General features: G+C 47.9%; 1 protein-coding gene across 2 annotated transcripts in view; it reads left to right on the forward strand.

Annotated features, from left to right (window-relative positions):
• Positions 1–21,066, forward strand: part of CEP76 (centrosomal protein 76) — a 78,245-nt gene that overhangs the window by 12,603 nt on the left and 44,576 nt on the right. For both annotated transcript variants that reach the window (XM_063923422.1, XM_063923423.1), the window contains exons 3-5: positions 7,277–7,358; positions 10,448–10,672; positions 11,959–12,144. In XM_063923422.1, coding sequence (XP_063779492.1) covers positions 7,277–7,358; positions 10,448–10,672; positions 11,959–12,144 — 493 coding nt within the window. The remainder of the gene's footprint in view (positions 1–7,276; positions 7,359–10,447; positions 10,673–11,958; positions 12,145–21,066) is intronic.

Here is a 21,066-nt window from a genome sequence, read left to right on the forward strand (position 1 = left end):
AATCTATTTCTCGTAGTCCGTAGTGGATGCTGGGCGTCCGTCCCAAGTGCGGATTGTCTGCAATACTTGTACATAGTTATTGTTAACTAAAGGGTTATTGTTATGAGCCATCTGTTGAGAGGCTCAGTTGTTTTCATACTGTTAAACTGGGTATGGTATCACGAGTTATACGGTGTGATTGGTGTGGCTGGTAAGAGTCTTACCCGGGATTCAAAATCCTTCCTTATTATGTCAGCTCGTCCGGGCACAGTGTCCTAACTGAGGCTTGGAGGAGGGTCATAGTGGGAGGAGCCAGTGCACACCAGGTGACCTAAAAGCTTTCTTTAGTTGTGCCCAGTCTCCTGCGGAGCCGCTATTCTCCATGGTCCTTTCGGAGTTCCCAGCATCCACTACGGACTACGAGAAATAGATTTACCGGTGAGTAAAATCTTATTTACCCTCATTCATAAGTACCATTGTGCTGAGAAGGGAGAGCTCTGCGTTTAAAAGGGGGTGCTAAATGTAAACTAAAGCTCTGAGGGCACATTTTTCTAAACTGAGATGTGGGAGGGGGCATAGAGGGGGAGGAGCCAGCACACCGTCACTCCAAGATTTCTTAAAGTGCACCTGCTCCAGCGGACCCATCTATACCCCATTGTAATAATCATTCCCCAGTATCCCCTATGGATGCAAGAGAAATTCATTTCAGAAAGAAAATAAGATTTTACTCACCGGTAAATCTATTTCTTGTAGTCCGTAGTGGATGCTGGGAACTCCGAAAGGACCATGGGGAATAGCGGCTCCGCAGGAGACTGGGCACAACTAAAAGAAAGCTTTTAGACTACCTGGTGTGCACTGGCTCCTCCCACTATGACCCTCCTCCAAGCCTCAGTTAGGATACTGTGCCCGGAAGAGCTGACACAATAAGGAAGGATTTTGAATCCCGGGTAAGACTCATACCAGCCACACCAATCACACCGTATAACTCGTGATACCATATCCAGTTAACAGTATGAAACATAACTGAGCCTCTCAACAGATGGCTCATAACAATAACCCTTTAGTTAACAATAACTATGTACAAGTATTGCAGACAATCCGCACTTGGGATGGGTGCCCAGCATCCACTACGGACTACGAGAAATAGATTTACCGGTGAGTAAAATCTTATTTTCTCTAACGTCCTAGTGGATGCTGGGAACTCCGAAAGGACCATGGGGATTATACCAAAGCTCCCAAACGGGCGGGAGAGTGCGGATGACTCTGCAGCACCGAATGAGAGAACTCAAGGTCCTCCTCAGCCAGGGTATCAAATTTGTAGAATTTAGCAAACGTGTTTGCCCCTGACCAAGTTGCAGCTCGGCAAAGTTGTAAAGCCGAGACCCCTCGGGCAGCCGCCCAAGATGAGCCCACTTTCCTCGTGGAATGGGTTTTTACTGATTTAGGATGCGGCAATCCAGCCGCAGAATGCTCCAGCTGAATTGTGCTACAAATTCAGCGAGCAATAGTCTGCTTAGAAGCAGGAGCACCTATTTTGTTGGGTGCCTACAGGATAAAAAGCGAGTCAGTTTTCCTGACTCCAGCCGTCCTGGAAATATAAATTTTTAAGGCCCTGACTACGTCCAGTAACTTGGAATCTTCCAAGTCCCTAGTAGCCGCAGGCACTACAATAGGTTGGTTCAAGTGAAAAGCTGATACCACCTTAGGGAAAAACTGGGGACGAGTCCTCAATTCTGCCCTATCCATATGGAAAATCAGATAAGGGCTTTTACATGACAAAGCCGCCCATTCTGACACACGCCTGGCCGAAGCCAAGGCCAATAACATGACCACTTTCCACGTGAGATATTTCAAATCCACAGTTTTAAGTGGCTCAAACCAATGTGATTTTAGGAAACTCAACACCACGTTGAGATCCCAAGGTGCCACAGGAGGCACAAAAGGGGGCTGAATATGTAGCACTCCCTTTACAAATGTCTGAACTCCAGGCAGTGAAGCCAGTTCTTTCTGGAAGAAAATCGACAGAGCGGAAATCTGGACCTTAATGGAACCCAAGTTTAGGCCCATAGTCACTCCTGACTGTAGGAAGTGCAGAAAACGACCCAGCTGAAATTCCTCTGTTGGGGCCTTCCTGGCCTCACACCATGCAACATATTTTCGCCAAATACGGTGATAATGGTTTGCGGTTACTACTTTCCTGGCTTTTATCAGCGTAGGAATGACTTCCTCCGGAATGCCCTTTTCCTTTAGGATCCGGAATTCAACTGCCATGCCGTCAAACGCAGCCGCGGTAAGTCTTGGAACAGACAGGGCCCCTGCTGTAGCAGATCCTGTCTGAGCGGTAGAGGCCATGGGTCCTCTAATATCATTTCTTGAAGTTCTGGGTACCAAGCTCTTCTTGGCCCATCCGGAACCACGAGTATCGTTCTTACTCCTCGTTTTCTTATTATTCTCAGTACCTTTGGTATGAGAGGCAGAGGAGGGAATACATAAACAGACTGGTACACCCACGGTGTCACTAGAGCGTCCACAGCTATTGCCTGAGGGTCCCTTGACCTGGCGCAATATCTAGTTTTTTGTTTAGGCGGGACGCCATCATGTCCACCTGTGGCCTTTCCCAACGGTTTACCAACAGTCGGAAGACTTCTGGATGAAGTCCCCACTCTCCCGGGTGTAGGTCGGGTCTGCTGAGGAAGTCTGCTTCCCAGTTGTCCACTCCCGGAATGAACACTGCTGACAGTGCTAAGACGTGATTTTCCGCCCATCGGAGAATCCTTGTGGCTTCTGCCATCGCCATCCTGCTTCTTGTGCCGCCCTGTCGGTTTACATGGGCGACTGCCGTGATGTTGTCTGATTGGATCAGTACCGGCTGGTTTTGAAGCAGAGGCCTTGCCAGACTTAGGGCATTGTAAATGGCCCTCAGTTCCAGAATATTTATGTGTAGGGACGACTCCTGACTTGACCAAAGTCCTTGGAAATTTCTTCCCTGTGTGACTGCCCCCCAGCCTCGAAGGCTGGCATCCGTGGTTACCAGGACCCAGTCCTGTATGCCGAATCTGCGGCCCTCTTGAAGATGAGCACTCTACAGCCACCACAGTAGAGATGCCCTGGTCCTTGGAGACAGGGTTATCAGCCGATGCATCTGAAGATGCGATCCCGACCACTTGTCCAAGAGGTCCCACTGAAAGGTTCTTGCATGGAACCTGCTGAATGGAATTTTGCTTTGTAAGAAGCTACCATTTTTCCCAGGACTCGTGTGCAGTGATGCACCGATACCTGTTTTGGTTTCAGGAGGTCTCTGACTAGAGATGACAGCTCCTTGGCTTTCTCCTGCGGGAGAAACACTTTTTTCTGTTCTGTGTCCAGAACCATCCCCAGGAACAGCAGGCGTGTGGTAGGAACCAGCTGTGACTTTGGAATGTATAGAATCCATCCGTGCTGTTGTAGCACTTCCCGAGATAGTGCTACTCCGACCAACAACTGCTCCTTGGACCTCGCCTTTATAAGGAGATCGTCCAAGTATGGGATAATTAAAACTCCCTTTTTCGAAGGACTATCATCATTTCTGCGATTACCTTGGTAAAGACCCTCGGTGCCGTGGACAGTCCAAACGGCAGTGTTTGGAATTGGTAATGGCAATCCTGTACCACAAATCTGAGGTACTCCTGGTGAGGATGGTAAATGGGGACATGTAGGTAAGCATCCTTGATGTCCAGGGATACCATGTAATCCCCCTCCTCCAGGCTTGCAATAACCGCCCTGAGCGATTCCATCTTGAACTTGAATTTTTTTATGTATGTGTTCAAGGATTTCAAATTTAAAATGGGTCTCACCGAACCGTCCGGTTTCGGTACCACAAACAGTGTGGAATAGTAACCCCGTCCTTGTTGAAGTAGGGGCACCTTGACTATAACCTGCTGGGAATACAGCTTGTGAATTGCCTCTAGCACAGCCTCCCTGCCTGAGGGAGTTGTCGGCAAGGCAGATTTGAGGAAACGGCGGGGGGGAGACGCCTCGAATTCCAGCTTGTACCCCTGAGATACTACTTGAAGGATCCAGGTATCCCCCTGTGAGCGAGCCCACTGATCGCTGAAATTTTTGAGGCGGCCCCCCACCGTACCTGGCTACGCCTGTGGAGCCCCCCCGTCATGCGGTGGACTCAGAGGAAGCGGGGGAAGAATTTTGATTCTGGGAACTGGCTGACTGGTGCAGCTTTTTCCCTCCTCCCTCGTCTCTGTGCAGAAAGGACGCGCCTTTGACCCGCTTGCTTTTCTGAAGCCGAAAGGACTGTACCTGATAATACAGTGCTTTCTTAGGCTGTGAGGAAACCTGAGGTAAAAAAATTTCTTCCCAGCTGTTGCTGTGGATACGAGGTCCCAGAGACCATCCCTAAACAATTCCTCACCCTTATAAGGCTCTATGTGCCTTTTAAAGTCAGCATCACCTGTCCAGTGTCGGGTCTCTAATACCCTCCTGACAGAATGGACATTGCATTAATTCTGGATGCCAGCCGGCAAAATATCCCTCTGTGCATCCCTCATATATAAGACGACGTCTTTAATATGCTCTTATGTTCGCAAAATAGTATCCCTGTTTGACAGGGTCACAGACCACGCTGCAGCAGCACTATCTGCAGGTCTCAGTCTAGTACCTGAGTGTGTAAATACAGACTTCAGGATAGCCTCCTGCTTTTTATCAGCAGGTACCTTCAAAGTGGCCGTATCCTAAGACGGCAGTGCCACCTTTTTTGACAAACGTGTGAGCGCCTTATCCACCCTAGGGGATATCTCCCAGCGTAACTTATCCTCTGGCGGGAAAGGGTACGCCATCAGTAACTTTTTAGAAATTACCAGTTTCTTATCGGGGGAACCCACGCTTTTTCACACTTCATTCACTCATTTGATGGGGGAACCAAACACTGCCTGCTTTTTCTCCCCAAACATAAAACCCTTTTTTTAGTGGTACTTGGGTTAATGTCAGAAATGTGTAACACATTTTTTATTGCCGGGATCATGTAACGGATGTTCCTAGTGGATTGTGTATATGTCTCAACCTCGTCGACACTGGAGTCAGACTCCGTGTCGACATCTGTGTCTGCCATCTGAGGGAGCGGGCGTTTTTGAGCCCCTGATGGCCTTTGAGACGCCTGGGCAGGCGCGGGCTGAGAAGCCGGGTGTCCCACAGCTGTTACGTCATCCAGCCTTTTATGTAAGGAGTTGACACTGTCGGTTTATACCTTCCACCTATCCATCCACTCTGGTGTCGGCCCCACAGGGGGCGACATCACATTTATCGGCATCTGCTCTGCCACCACATAAGCCTCCTCATCAAACGTGTCGACACAGCCGTACCGACACACCGCACACACACAGGGAATGATCTGACTGAGGACAGGACCCCACACAGCCCTTTGGGGAGACAGAGAGAGAGTATGCCAGCACACACCAGAGCGCTATATAATTTAGGGATTAACACTATATTGAGTGAATTTTTCCCAATAGCTGCTTGTATATACAATATTGCGCCTAAATTTAGTGGCCCCCCCCCCCTCTCTTTTTAACCCTTTGAGCCTGCAAACTACAGTGGAGAGCCTGGGGAGCTGTCTTCCAGCTGCACTGTGAAGAGAAAATGGCGCCAGTGTGCTGAGGGAGATAGCTCCGCCCCTTTTTCGCGGACTTTTCTCCCGCTTTTTTATGGATTCTGGCAGGGGTATTTATCACATATATAGCCTCTGGGGCTATATATTGTGATATATTTGCCAGCCAAGGTGTTTTTATTGCTGCTCAGGGCGCCCCCCCCCCCCCCAGCGCCCTGCACCCTCAGTGACCGGAGTGTGAGGTGTGTATGAGGAGCAATGGCGCACAGCTGCAGTGCTGTGCGCTACCTTGGTGAAGACTAATGTCTTCTGCCGCCGATTTTCCGGACCTCTTCTTGCTTCTGGCTCTGTAAGGGGGACGGCGGCTCGGCTCCGGGAACGAACACCAAGGCTAGTTCCATGCGGTCGATCCCTCTGGAGCTAATGGTGTCCAGTAGCCTAAGAAGCCCAAGCTAGCTGCAAGCAGGTAGGTTCGCTTCTTCTCCCCTTAGTCCCTCGATGCAGTGAGCCTGTTGCCAGCAGGTCTCACTGTAAAATAAAAAAACTAAAATAAACTTTCTTTCTAGGAGCTCAGGAGAGCCCCTAGTGTGCATCCAGCTCGGCCGGGCACAGAAATCTAACTGAGGCTTGGAGGAGGGTCATAGTGGGAGGAGCCAGTGCACACCAGGTAGTCTAAAAGCTTTCTTTTAGTTGTGCCCAGTCTCCTGCGGAGCCGCTATTCCCCATGGTCCTTTCGGAGTTCCCAGCATCCACTAGGACGTTAGAGAAAGTATTTTGCACATTTACAAGTTTTCTATTTCATGGACGGTTGGCCTGTTTTTCCCTTGCTGCGCAGCTAAGTGCTCACACTTCTCTAACACTTCTCTATTTCCAGCCATTTTAGTCTGGGTGAGCTAGGCTGCAGTGCCATTCACTAAGCTTACAGGCAGACAGTCTCGTAAGTAAGGAACATATCTTCTACGTAGTTTCATTATGAAACACCTTTAGTTCTGATTAGAGGAACAGTTATGATGTCAATATGTTGACCTGTGAAATCCCCACACTTTCTTTATGTTGAAATTAGGGTTAGGTTGCGTGATGGGAGGGTTAGGCACTAGGCGGAGGTTAGGTTATGGGGAAAGGAGGTTGTCTAGTGTGAGGAATTAGAGAGAGGGTAAGAATACTTACAGAAACTCCTGTTACGTCAGATGTATGTGCCGGAACCGTTGCATGCATGACCGCTAGGACCTAGAAGCACGCGCTGTTGCTGGGAGCATGTCAGTCACCGGTAAACCAGCTGAAATAGTTTGTCGACATTCTATCATGTCGACATTTCAGCAGTGTCCACAGGATGAATGTTGACCTCTATATACCACAGACCTGATTGGTTCTGGAGACATATACTGTACATGCATTTCTGATCATTGCTTTTAGCTCTTTTATATAAAGAAACTTTATTTTTGTTTTTTTCTGGCCCTATAAGGACCGCACTTTTCAAAACAAATAATGTCAGCTGCACTTTTCAAGAATCTTTTTATGCTTGGGAGTAGCCTGCTGTCTGTACAACATGTGAGTGCTTGTGAAGGTTTTTTTTACATATTTCTTGTATTTTATCATTAGTTGTAGTCCAGCAAAAAGAAATTGTTTGCTTAATAATCATTAAATAGTAATTAGATCACCTTAGAATAGGTTTCATAAATTTTTGTTTTTTTCCCTTAATAGGATGGCCATTTAAGAGAATTCACGTCTACCCCAAAACCAGCAACACATTTTATTGATAAAGAACCAAGAACACTAAAAAAAAGTAAGATCATTACCTTTATGCTAATGAGTTTTTTTCCTGTTTTGAGATACAGGGGTATATGCAATTCACGGCGAATCGCGGCAAATTATCGCCGTTTTTAAATTCGACACAATTCGACAGGTGAATTCCGGCAGGTGGCTGCCGGAATTCACCATATTCAATGAAAAACGGATTCGACAGTCCCGCGGGCGAAAAACGGCCGATTTGCCGGATTTTGCAGCGATTTTAAAAAACGGGAAAAACACGGAAAAAAAATGGCGTGGGGTCCCCCCTCCAAAGCATAACCAGCCTCGGGCTCTTCGAGCTGGTCCTGGTTCCAAAAATGCGGGGGGGAAATTGGGCAGGGATCCCCCGTATTTTTAAAACCAGCACCGGGCTCTGCGCCTGGTGCTGGTGCAAAAAATACGGGGGACAAAAAGAGTAGGGGTCCCCCGTATTTTTTACACCAGCATCGGGCTCCACTAGCTGGACAGATAATGCCACAGCCGGGGGTCACTTTTATGCAGTGCCCTGCGGCCGTGGCATTAAATATCCAACTAGTCACCCCTGGCCGGGGTACCCTGGGGGAGTGGGGACCCCTTCAATCAAGGGGTCCCCCCCCCCCAGCCACCCAAGGGCCAGGGGTGAAGCCCGAGGCTGTCCCCCCCCCCATCCAATGGCTGCGGATGGGAGGCTGATAGCCTAGAGTAAAATGACAAGAATATTGTTTTTTCCAGAAGAACTACAAGTCCCAGCAAGCCTCCCCCGCAAGCTGGTACTTGGAGAACCACAAGTACCAGCATGCGGGAGAAAAACGGGCCCGCTGGTACCTGTAGTTCTACTGGGAAAAAAATACCCAAATAAAAACAGGAGACATACACCTTGAAAGTACAACTTTATTACACACTGCCGACACACACATACTTACCTATGTTCACACGCCGACATCGGTCCTCTTCTCCATGTAGAATCCACGGATACCTGAAAAGAAAAGTTCAATATACTCACCTCAGCCAGGGTCCAGAGATAAATCCACGTACTTGGCAAAAAAAGAAAACGGACACACGGACCACCGGACTGAAAGGGGTCCCATGCTGACACATGAGACCCCTTACCCCGAATGCCGGGACACCACGTGACTCCTGTCACTGAAGTCCCTTCAGCCAATCGGGAAGCGCTACTTCCGTGGCGCTCACCTGATTGGCTGTGCGCTGTCTGTGCTGTGACAGCGCATCGCACAGCTCGGTCCATTATATTCAATGGTGGGAACTTTGCGGCTAGCGGTGAGGTCACCCGCCGGTCAGCGGCTGACCGCGGGTAACCCCACCGCTGACGGCAAAGTTCCCACCATTGAAACTAATGGACCGAGCTGTGCGATGCGCTGTCACAGCACAGACAGCGCACAGCCAATCAGGTGAGCGCCACGGAAGTAGCGCTTCCTGATTGGCTGAAGGGACTTCAGTGACAGGAGTCACGTGGTGTCCCGGCATTCGGGGTAAGGGGTCTCATGTGTCAGCATGGGACCCCTTTCAGTCCGGTGGTCCGTGTGTCCGTTTTCTTTTTTTGCCAAGTACGTGGATTTATCTCTGGACCCTGGCTGAGGTGAGTATATTGAACTTTTCTTTTCAGGTATCCGTGGATTCTGCATGGAGAAGAGGACCGATGTCGGCGTGTGAACATAGGTAAGTATGTGTGTGTCGGCAGTGTGTAATAAAGTTTTACTGTCACGGTGTCTGTGTCCTGTTTTTATTTGGGTATTTTTTTCCTAGTAGTACTACAGGTACCAGCGGGCCCGTTTTTCTCCCGCATGCTGGTACTTGTGGTTCTCCAAGTACCAGCTTGCGGGGGGGACTTGTAGTACTACTGGAAAAAACAATATTCTTGTCATTTTACTCAAGGCTATCAGCCTCCCATCCGCAGCCCTTGGATGGGGGGGACAGCCTCGGGCTTCACCCCTGGCCCTTGGGTGGCTGGGGGGGGACCCCTTGATTGAAGGGGTCCCCACTCCCCCAGGGTACCCCGGCCAGGGGTGACTAGTTGGATATTTAATGCCACGGCCGCAGGGCACTGTATAAAAGTGACCCCCGGCTGTGGCATTATCTGTCCAGCTAGTGGAGCCCAATGCTGGTGTGAAAAATACGGGGGACCCCTGCTCGTTTTGTCCCCCGTATTTTTTGCACCAGCACCAGGCGCAGAGCCCGGTGCTGGTTTTAAAAATACGGGGGATCCCTGCCCAATTTTTCCCCGCATTTTTAGAACCAGGACCAGCTCGAAGAGCCCGAGGCTGGTTATGCTTTGGAGGGGGGACCCCACGCCATTTTTTTTTAAAATTTTACCGTTCCAGCACTAAAAAAAAAAAAAAAAAAAAAATTAAAAAATATATAAATAATACTTGTGCCTCCCCAAAAAAAAAAAAAGTACCTAATCCCTTCTAATATAAATAGATATGCTATTCCCCCCAAAAAAAACGCCAAAAAAAACATGTTTAAATTTTTTTTTATTGTTTTCACCCTCCAAAGTGTGGCGGATTGAAAATGACGAATTTACTGTCTAAAAGCACTGCTGTCGAATTTCCAAACTTGAATTGAATATGCTTTTGTCGAATTGCAGCACTTGTATCATTGCAGAAAAGTCGAATTTGCAAAAAGTCGAATTTCAAAAAGTCGAATTTTGAAAGTCCGTTTTTTTGACGGAAAGCACTGAATTGCATTGACGATTTTTTTTGTGTGTGAAAATGACCCGGAATTCGACAATTTCGGGAATTCGACCGCAATTGCATATACCCCATAGTATCCTGTGTTGCGTGTTCCCCATGCTAATGTTTCACACTGCCGGGGACTGAGAGACGTGAGCCCAGACAGTGGCAATTTGTGACCCTTTATGTATGGGGAGTTTGGGGGAGAGAACCATAAAATTGCTATTTGTTGCGTCCTGTATACTATATAAAATATGCTAGTGCAGTTCATAATGAAGAGAAAAGGTACTTTATATTTAGTGGGTACAGTTGTCTTTGTATTTTTCATCTTCTGAACACTAGTGATATCTTCTATTTTTTGTCCTGGTCAAGTTTACATAATTCCCTTAATTACACATTCTCCTATTCTCCACAGCTAATATAGACCCAACTCGCCGGTATCTCCATCTCCAGATCATGGGAGGAAAAGCATTTCTGGAACATCTCCAAGAAGCTGATCCTTTGCCGGGTCAGGTGTGCTCCACATTTACTCTCGGCTTGCACTTTAGAAACCAACGCTTCCGCTCCAAACCCATCCCCTGTGCCTGCGACCCGGACTTTCAGGATGGCTTTTTGTTGGAATTACATAAAGACAGCTTAGGTCTGTTTGAAAAAAAATTAAAAAATTCCAATAACCGCTCTTCCCCAGCTTCACGCTTCATTCTTTTACTGCTCATTGTGAGACCCAGTACAATGTATTCTTCTGATTTGTATGTCCCATGAGCTTTTACTATATTTAAAAGTGGACATGTCTCAAATGGTCAACGCTCTCTCCATTTGATATGGTTTTCCTGCTAGCTGTTGTAGCACAGCCTGGTCAGATTCACATTTCACATCAAACCTAGAATGGGGGGGTGTTGAGAAAAGCATCACACAGTTGTGGAGTGCTGCAATGCCTCTGGGCTGCAGTCATTACACAGAGGGACTGATTGAAAGTTGCAAACAAAAGGAGCAAATCTGCTCTATGGCAAAACCATGTTGCAGCACGGGTGGGGTGCATATAAATTGTGCAGAAAGTTTTCTAGTTGGGAGGGGATGTAGTAGTTGAACTTTAAATTGCAGTATAAAAATAATGCTGACCAGCAATACAGACACAAAGCTGGGGGTATTTTCGCTCCTTGCATTGCAACATGGTTTGTCCAGGGCCAAAGTTGATCCTTTTATCGGGGGCGAGGAGGAGAGATTTTTCAGGTCAATTGGGTCATTTAAACATATATAAATGAAGAGATGCGATGGATCTGGTTAATCAGAATAATGCGCTGAAACATTTTTTTTTTCTTTTTAGTTACACTGTTTGTCTAGGTCAGGGATGGGGAACCTTCAGCCCTCCAGCTGTGGTTAAACTACACATCCCAGCATGCCCTGCAACAGTTTTAACATGGCCACATAGCAAAACTGTAGCAAGGCATACTGGTATGTGTAGTTCAACAACAGCTGAAGGGCCAAAGGTTCCCCACCCCTGGTCTAGGTAAACAAGATAACCCTCTCCCACTCTTTGTCACCTAAAAATGTCGAAGGCATTATTTTTATAAACTGTTTGTTGCCTGAAGAGACTATGACATAATCTCGTATTGACGGAGGCATTATACAGAAAGTTGGGTTAGCATGTGAAAAGGTGAATCTAAAATATACAGCTCTAACATATACAATCTGTAAACATGTTTACGTATGTGTTTATTCTGGTATCTGTTTAGTATGATGTACACACCTATATCTTGGTGCTCTAGCACATAAAATAAAAGCAAAGCAAATATCTGATGACTCAACAGTCTCTTTATTTAAATGGTCATTTCATACAGCACTTGTGTTTACAGATCGCTATACCTTTTTTGATTTTTCATTAAGTATTTTTTACATTAAGTATTCATATCACACTGTTTTATCTAGGTGATGGAAGCAGGATGGCTGATGCTACCACCCTATTATCAATCTGTGACCCTGTGCAGCTGGTGCTAATCAAGACGGATACAAGTGGAGAAACCACTTTAGTAGCGTCCCACTTCCTGGAGTGGCGGTCCTTACTGGGAATAGATAGGGGGGTGACCAGTCTCGCTGTGGAGCTCCATGGTGTGGGTGAGAACCAGATTGTGGCTTACCCACTGTATTATAACTAAGATACAGAAACTAGGGAAAGATGGAAGCAGATGTTCATTTTAGATTTTTACAGGCTATTGTTTAGCTATTATCCATCATTAATTGTGTGAGGTGACTGGCTCTAAAATTGCACTGACTTTATATTGCATTCACTTACAAATCTACTCTACTTCTGAATTTTATTAATTGTTATTGTTGATAACTACCGTTTTTCTGTCATTTCAGACGTACTAGTAGTTTATATGATTATAAATATAACTATGGTGGCAGGATCAATAATCCTGGTGCCTTCACGATTCAAAATGTATCAACAAATTGTAAAACTTAATGAGCAATTCAAATTTAGACACATGGTAGTAGAAGTGTATTGAAAAATGTACGGGGAGTTCCTGGGCGGAGACTTGGAAGGAATTGGGGTGTCTAATTAGACACACAGGTGTTTCATCGGGAGTGTTGCAGGCGTGTTTCGTCGATACTGGTTGCTTACAGATGCTCAAATTCACTCACATAGTAGGCCATATTTAGACAAATAATCTGCATCTGCCATTGGCTGGTGTTCCCATGGTGCGTCAAAAAATGCACCAAGTTGTATTTCAGTGTCTAACGGCACTCAGGGGGTGTCTCAGTCCTGTACACCAGAGAGAGGCTTTGTAACTCATTAGCATAAATTTGCCTGCTGACTGTGACGGTGGCAAAAGATTTAGACAGACCCGGCTCCGAATCAGGCACAGAATGTGATTTGATTTCCAATGTACTACAGTATGCTACCATATATATGTCTTCTCACATTCCCTATTACATTTCTCTGCCTTATCTTGAAATCGGGGGAGAGATATTTTTCAGAAATGTTCTTGAAGTCTGTGACTAAGGGAATAGGGTAGTGGGAAAAAGCTCTGGCTCTAGCGCTATGAATATGTATTCCTTTCCTTATTTGCAGGATCACTTGCTTTGTACTCGCATAAAAAAAAAGAGGATTTTGGTACTTACCGATAAATCCATTTCTCCGACGTCCTAAGTGGATGCTGGGACTCCGTAAGGACCATGGGGAATAGCGGCTCCGCAGGAGACTGGGCACAACTATAAAGAAAGCTTTAGGTCTAACTGGTGTGCACTGGCTCCTCCCACTATGACCCTCCTCCAGACTTCAGTTAGAATCTTGTGCCCGGCTGAGCTGGATGCACACTAGGGGCTCTCCTGAGCTCCTAGAAAGAAAGTATATTTAGGTTTTTTATTTTACAGTGAGATCTGCTGGCAACAGACTCACTGCAGCGAGGGACTAAGGGGAGAAGAAGCGAACCTACCTAACAGGTGGTAGTTTGGGCTTCTTAGGCTACTGGACACCATTAGCTCCAGAGGGATCGACCGCAGGACCCGACCTTGGTGTTCGTTCCCGGAGCCGCGCCGCCGTCCCCCTTACAGAGCCAGAAGCATGAAGAGGTCCGGAAAATCGGCGGCAGAAGACTTCGGTCTTCACCAAGGTAGCGCACAGCACTGCAGCTGTGCGCCATTGCTCCTCATGTACACCTCACACTCCGGTCACTGATGGGTGCAGGGCGCTGGGGGGGGGCGCCCTGAGGGCAGTATATGACACCTTGGCTGGCAAATCTACATCATATATAGTCCTAGAGGCTATAGAGATGTAAAAATACCCCTGCCAGTATTCCAGAAAAAGCGGGAGAAGTCTGCCGGAAAAGGGGCGGGGCCATCTCCCTCAGCACACTGGCGCCATTTTTCCCTCACAGTTCCGCTGGATGGAAGCTCCCTGGCTCTCCCCTGCAGTCTGAAACCTACAGAAGGGTAAAAAAGAGAGGGGGGGCACTAAATTTAGGCGCAGGATAATATATATATATATATATAGATATATATAGATATATAAAAAGCAGCTATAAGGGAAAACACTCATTTATAGTGGGATCCCTGTGTTATATAGCGCTCTGGTGTGTGCTGGCATACTCTCTCTCTGTCTCCCCAAAGGGCTTTGTGGGGTCCTGTCCTCTGTCAGAGCATTCCCTGTGTGTTTGCGGTGTGTCGGTACGGCTGTGTCGACATGTTTGATGAGGAGGCTTATGTGGAGGCGGAGCAGATGCCTGTAAATGTGATGTCACCCCCTGCGGGGTCGACACCTGAGTGGATGGTTCTGTGGAAGGAATTAAGCGACAGTGTCGACTCCTTGCATAAAAGGTTTGACGACATACCTAATGTGGGACAGCCGGCTTCTCAGCCTGTGCCTGCCCAGGCGTCTCAAAAGCCATCAGGGGCTCTAAAACGCCCGCTACCTCAGATGGCAGACACAGATGTCGACACGGATACTGACTCCAGTGTCGACGACGATGAGACTAATGTAACTTCCAGTAGGGCCACACGTTACATGATTGAGGCAATGAAAAATGTGTTGCACATTTCTGATGTTACCCCCGGTACCACAAAAAAGGGTATTATATTTGGAGAGAAAAAACTACCACTAGCTTTTCCTCCATCTGAGGAGTTAAATGAAGTGTGTGAAGAAGCGTGGGCTTCCCCTGATAAGAAGCTGGTAATTTCTAAGAGGTTACTAATGGCGTACCCTTTCCCGCCAGAGGATAGGTCACGTTGGGAAACATCCCCTAGAGTGGATAAAGCGCTCACACGCTTGTTAAAGAAGGTGGCACTACCGTCTCCGGATATGGCCGCCCTGAAGGAATCTGCTGATAGAAAGCAAGAGGCTATCCTGAAATCTATATATACACACACAGGTGTTATACTGAGACCAGCTATTGCTTCAGCATGGATGTGCAGTGCTGCAGCTGCATGGTCAGATTCCCTGTCAGAAAATATAGATACCCTAGACAGGGACACTATATTGCTAACCGTAGAGCATATAAAAGACGCACTTTTATACATGAGGGATGCACAGAGGGATATTTGCCGGCTGGCATCCAAAATTAGTGCAATGTCCATTTCTGCCAGGAGAGGGTTATGGACTCGGCAGTGGACAGGAGATGCAGATTCCAAAAGACACATGGAAGTTCTGCCTTATAAGGGTGAGGAGTTGTTCGGGGATGGTCTCTCGGACCTCGTTTCCACAGCAACAGCTGGGAAGTCTACATTTTTACCCCATGTTCCCCTTACAGCCAAAGAAAGCACCGTATTATCAGGTACAGTCCTTTCGGCCCAATAGGGGCAAGCGGGTTAAAGGCGCGTCCTTTCTGCCCAGAGGCAGAGGTAGAGGGAAAAAAGCTGCAGCATACAGCCAGTTCCCAGGAGCAAAAGTCCTCCCCCGCTTCCTCTAAGTCCACAGCATGACGCTGGGGCTCCACAGGCGGAGCCAGGTACAGTGGGGACCCGTCTCAAATATTTCAGCAATCAGTGGGCTCGCTCACGGGTGGATCCCTGGATTTTTCAGATAATATCTCAGGGGTACAAGCTGGAATTCGAGACGTCTCCCCCCCGCCGTTTCCTCAAATCTGCCTTGCCAACCACTCCCTCAGGCAGGGAGGCAGTGTTACAGGCAATTCACAAGCTGTATTCACAACAGGTGATAGTAAAGGTATCCCTACTTAAACAAGGACGGGGTTACTATTCCACAATGGTTGTGGTACCGAAACCGGACGGTTCGGTGAGACCCATTTTATATTTGAAATCCTTGAACACATATATAAAAAAAAAAAATTCAAGTTCAAGATGGAATCGCTCAGGGCGGTTATTGCAAGCCTGGACGAGGGGGATTACATGGTATCACTGGACATCAAGGATGCTTACCGTCCCCATTTACCATCCTCACCAGGAGTACCTCAGATTTGTGGTACAGGATTGTCATTACCAATTCCAGACGTTGCCGTTCGGTCTATCCACGGCTCCGAGGGTCTTTACCAAGATAATGGCCGAAATGATGATACTCCTTCGAAAGAAGGGAGTTTTAATTATCCCGTACTTGGACGATCTCCTGATAAAGGCGAGGTCCAGAGAGCAGTTGTTGGTCGGGGTAGCACTATCTCGGGAGGTGCTACAACAGCACGGCTGGATTCTAAACATTCCAAAGTCACAGCTAGTCCCTACGACACGTCTACTGTTCCTGGGGATGGTTCTTGACACAGAACAGAAAAAAGTGTTTCTCCCGGAGGAGAAGGCCAAGGAGCTGTCATCTCTAGTCAGAGGCCTCCTAAAACCAAAACAGGTGTCTGTGCATTACTGCACGCAGATCCTGGGAAAGATGGTAACTTCCTACGAAGCGATTCAGGTTTCATGCAAGAACCTTTCAGTGGGACCTGTTGGACAAGTGGTCCGGATCGCATCTTCAGATGCATCGGCTGATAACCCTGTCTCCAAGGACAAGGGTGTCTCTGCTGTGGTGGCTGCAGAGTGCTCATCTTCAAGAGGGCCGCAGATTCGGCATACAGGACTGGGTCCTGTTGACCACGGATGCCAGCCTTCGAGGCTGGGGGGCAGTCACACAGGGAAGAAACTTCCAAGGACTATGGTCAAGTCAGGAGACTTCCCTGCACATAAATATTCTGGAACTAAGGGCCATTTACAATGCCCTAAGTCAGGCAAAACCCCTGCTTCAAAACCAGCCGATACTGATCCAGTCAGACAACATCACGGTGGTCGCCCATGTAAACCGACAGGGCGGCACGAGAAGCAGGACGGCAATGGCAGAAGCCACAAGGATTCTCTGATGGGCGGAAAATCACGTGTTAGCACTGTCAGCAGTGTTCATTCCGGGAGTGGACAACTGGGAAGCAGACTTCCTCAGCAGGCACGACCTCCACCCGGGAGAGTCGGGACTTCATCCAGAAGTCTTTCAAATGATTGTAAACCGTTGGGAAAGGCCACAGGTGGACATGATAGCGTCCCGCCTAAACAAAAAGCTAGAAAAGTATTGCGCCAGGTCAAGAGACCCGCAGGCGATAGCTGTGGACGCTCTAGTGACACCGTAGGTGTACCGGTCGGTTTATGTGTTCCCTCCTCTTCCTCTCATACCAAAGGTACTGAGGATAATACGGAGAAGAGGAGTAAGAACTATACTCATTGTTCTGGATTGGCCAAGAAGAGCTTGGTACCCGAAACTTCAAGAAATGATCTCAGAGGACCCATGGCCTCTACCGCTCAGACAAGACCTGCTGCAGCAGGGGCCCTGTCTGTTCCAAGACTTACCGTGGCTGCGTTTGACGGCATGGCGGTTGAACACCGGATCCTGAAGGAAAAGTACATTCCGGAGGAAGTCATTCCTACGCTGATAAAAGCTAGGAAAGAAGTAACCGCAAACCATTATCACCGTATATGGCGAAAATATGTTGCGTGGTGTGAGGCCACGAAGGCCCCAACGGAGGAATTTCAGCTGGGCCGTTTCCTGCACTTCCTACAGTCAGGGGTGACTATGGGCCTTAAATTGGGTTCCATTAAGGTCCAGATTTCGGCTCTATCGATTTTCTTCCAGAGAGAACTGGCTTCACTACCTGAAGTTCAGACTTTTGTTAAGGGAGTGCTGCATATTTAGCCCCCTTTTGTGCCTCCAGTGGCACCTTGGGATCTCAACGTGGTGTTGGATTTCCTAAAGTCACATTGGTTTGAGCCACTGAAAACCGTGGATTTTAAATATCTCACGTGGAAAGTGGTCATGTTGTTGGCCTTGGCTTCGGCCAGGCGTGTATCAGAATTGGCGGCTTTGTCATGTAAAAGCCCTTATCTGATTTTCCATATGGATAGGGCAGAATTGAGGACTCGTCCCCAGTTTCTCCCTAAAGTGGTATCAGCTTTTCATCTGAACCAATCTATCGTGGTGCCTGCGGCTACAAAAGACTTGGAGGCTTCCAAGTTGTTGGACGTAGTCAGGGCCCTGAAAATATGTTTCCAGGACAGCTGGAGTCAGAAAGACTGACTCGCTATTTATCCTGTATGCGCCCAACACGTTGGGTGCACCTGCTTCAAAGCAGACTATTGCTCGCTGGATCTGTAGTACGATTCAGCTTGCACATTCTGCGGCTGGACTGCCGCATCCTAAATCAGTGAAAGCCCATTCCACGAGGAAGGTGGGCTCTTCTTGGGTGGCTGCCCGAGGGGTCTCGGCTCTTCAACTTTGCCGAGCAGCTACTTGGTCGGGGTCAAACACGTTTGCTAAATTCTACAAGTTTGACACCCTGGCTGAGGAGGACCTAGAGTTTGCCCATTCGCTGCTGCAGAGTCATCCGCACTCTCCCGCCCGTTTGGGAGCTTTGGTATAATCCCCATGGTCCTTACGGAGTCCCAGCATCCACTTAGGACGTCAGAGAAAATAAGAATTTACTCACCGGTAATTCTATTTCTTGTAGTCCGTAGTGGATGCTGGGCGCCCATCCCAAGTGCGGATTGTCTGCAATACTTGTATATAGTTATTGCTTAACTAAAGGGTTATTGTTGAGCCATCTGTTGAGAGGCTCAGTTGTTATCATACTGTTAACTGGGTATTGTATTACGAGTTATACGGTGTGATTGGTGTGGCTGGTATGAGTCTTACCCGGGATTCAAAATCCTTCCTTATTGTGTCAGCTCTTCCGGGCACAGTATCCTAACTGAAGTCTGGAGGAGGGTCATAGTGGGAGGAGCCAGTGCACACCAGTTAGACCTAAAGCTTTCTTTATAGTTGTGCCCAGTCTCCTGCGGAGCCGCTATTCCCCATGGTCCTTACGGAGTCCCAGCATCCACTACGGACTACGAGAAATAGAATTACCGGTGAGTAAATTCTTATTTTCTCTGAATCCTCTAGGGGACACTGGAGTCCTATACAGCAGGGGTGTGAAGCTTGCAACTGGAGGTGTGGCACAATCTAAAATTAGCATTGTCTGCACAGCCGGCTCCTCCCCCTTCACATCCCTCCTCCCTCAGTTTGGAAAATTTGACTGAGAATAGGACATGATACTATAGCACATGGCGAGGAACCAAACCGTACAACATATCTAACAGCATCCAAGAACCTTCTTAACCGAAAAACTAACGCTGTTTGTACGAACTGTTTGAACAAGAACTTTGAACACAGCAGGTTGACAGCACAGAGGCCTAGAGGATTCAGAGAAATGGATTTATCGGTAAGTACCAAAATCCTCTTTTCTCTTTCATCCACTAGGGGACACTGGAGTCCTATACAGTAGGGGACGTCCCAAAGTTACTCCCAAGGGTGGGAGTGCTGTCAATGGCCTGCAAAACTAAACGTCCGAACTTAGAGCAAAGGTATCAAACTTGTAAAATTTTGCAAACGTGTGGGCTGAGGACCACGTCGCCGTTCTGCAAAGTTGAGTAGTGGAAGCACCCCATGAGGCACCCACTGATCTGGTGGTATAAGCACCCGTCCGAACCGGAACCTGTTTGCCACAGGAGATATAAGCTTGCTGAGTGGCAAGTCTGATCCGTCTAGACAAAGACTGCTTAGATGCCGGCCAACCCTTCTTTGGCCCATCAAAAAGAACAAATAAATGGTTCAACTTTCTGAAGGACGACGTAACCTGTACATATACCCATAAAGCTCGGACAGCATCCAAGGGCACGTCGCCATCTGCGAATTCCTGATAAGATGGGACCACAAGTGGCTGGTTTACGTGAAACCCTGAAACAACCTTAGGAAGGAAATCTGCTCTGCCCTATCCTCATGAAAAACCAAAAAGGGACTCTTACACGATAAGGATCCCAACTCAGAAACCCTCCTGGCCGAAGCCAAAGCAAGCAGTAACTAGACCTTCCAAGAGCGACATTTCAGGTCTGTTCTTGCCAACGGCTCAAAAGTTGGTGATCTCAAAAATTCCAACACCAAATTTAAGTCCCACGGCGCAGTGGGAGGACAAAAAGGAGGTTGTATCCTCAGAACCCCCTGTAAAAAGGTTTGAACCTCTTGCAAGGATGTTAACCGCTGTTGAATTAGGATGGAGTGAGCCGAAATTTGAACCTTCAGAGAGCCCAGCCTCAGTCCTACATCGAGACCGGCCTGAAGGAAAAGTAAAAGTCTGGATAAGTGGAAGTTCGTCGAATTCCACCTATGTTCCTGACACCAGTCCATGTACTTCCTCCAATCCTGTAGTAGTGCACGGCTGTGACCGGGTTCCTAGCGGCAATCATCGCAGGAATGGCTGTTCTTGGGATCCCTCTGTTTCTTACGATCCGGATTTCAATAGCCATGCCGTTAAACCCAGCCTGTTCGGGTCTGGGTGTAGGATCCCTGAGATAGCAGGTCCTCTCTCTGAGGTCACCGCCAAGGATCTTCCGCTAGTAACCCCCGCAAGTCCGAGTACCAACTCCTGCGGGGCCAATCTGGTGCTATTAGAATTGCCCACACTCGTTCACGTTTCACCCTCTTTGTGAGAACCCTGGGTATGAGTGGAAAAATTTAAATCCTTCCGTAACACCAAGGAAGTGTCAATGCGTCCACTCCTTCTGCCGCTGGATCTCTTGTCCTGGACACATCTGGGCAGCTGATGGTTGTGCCGAGACGCCATTAGGTCCACTTGAGGTAGACCCCATCTCCTCACCACCATGTTGAAAATCCGTGGATGTACGCACCACTCTCCCGGATGCATGTCCAGGCGACTGAGATAATCTGTTTTCCACACCGGGAATGAACACTGCCGAGAGGATGTTGCTTCGACTCTCTGCCCCCAGCAAGATCTTTGTGGCTTCCTTTAACGCCATCCTGCTCTTTGTTTCACCTTGACGGTTTATGTAAGCCGTCGTCGTGACATTGTCCGACTGTATCCGTAAGTGTTGACCCATGACCGTGTCATGTTCCAAGAGAAGCGCATTGTAAACTGCTTTTAGTTCTAGAAAGTTTATGGGTAGGCTGCTTTCCTGGAACGTCCATCTGCCCTGAAATTGATGTTCACCTAGGACCGCACCCCAACCTCTGAGACTGGCGTCAGTAGTCAGGATCCACCAATTTCAAATGCAGAATCTCTTGCCTGC

Source organism: Pseudophryne corroboree, chromosome 5, assembly GCF_028390025.1.
Source record: "Pseudophryne corroboree isolate aPseCor3 chromosome 5, aPseCor3.hap2, whole genome shotgun sequence".
Classification (NCBI taxonomy): Eukaryota; Metazoa; Chordata; class Amphibia; order Anura; family Myobatrachidae; genus Pseudophryne; species Pseudophryne corroboree.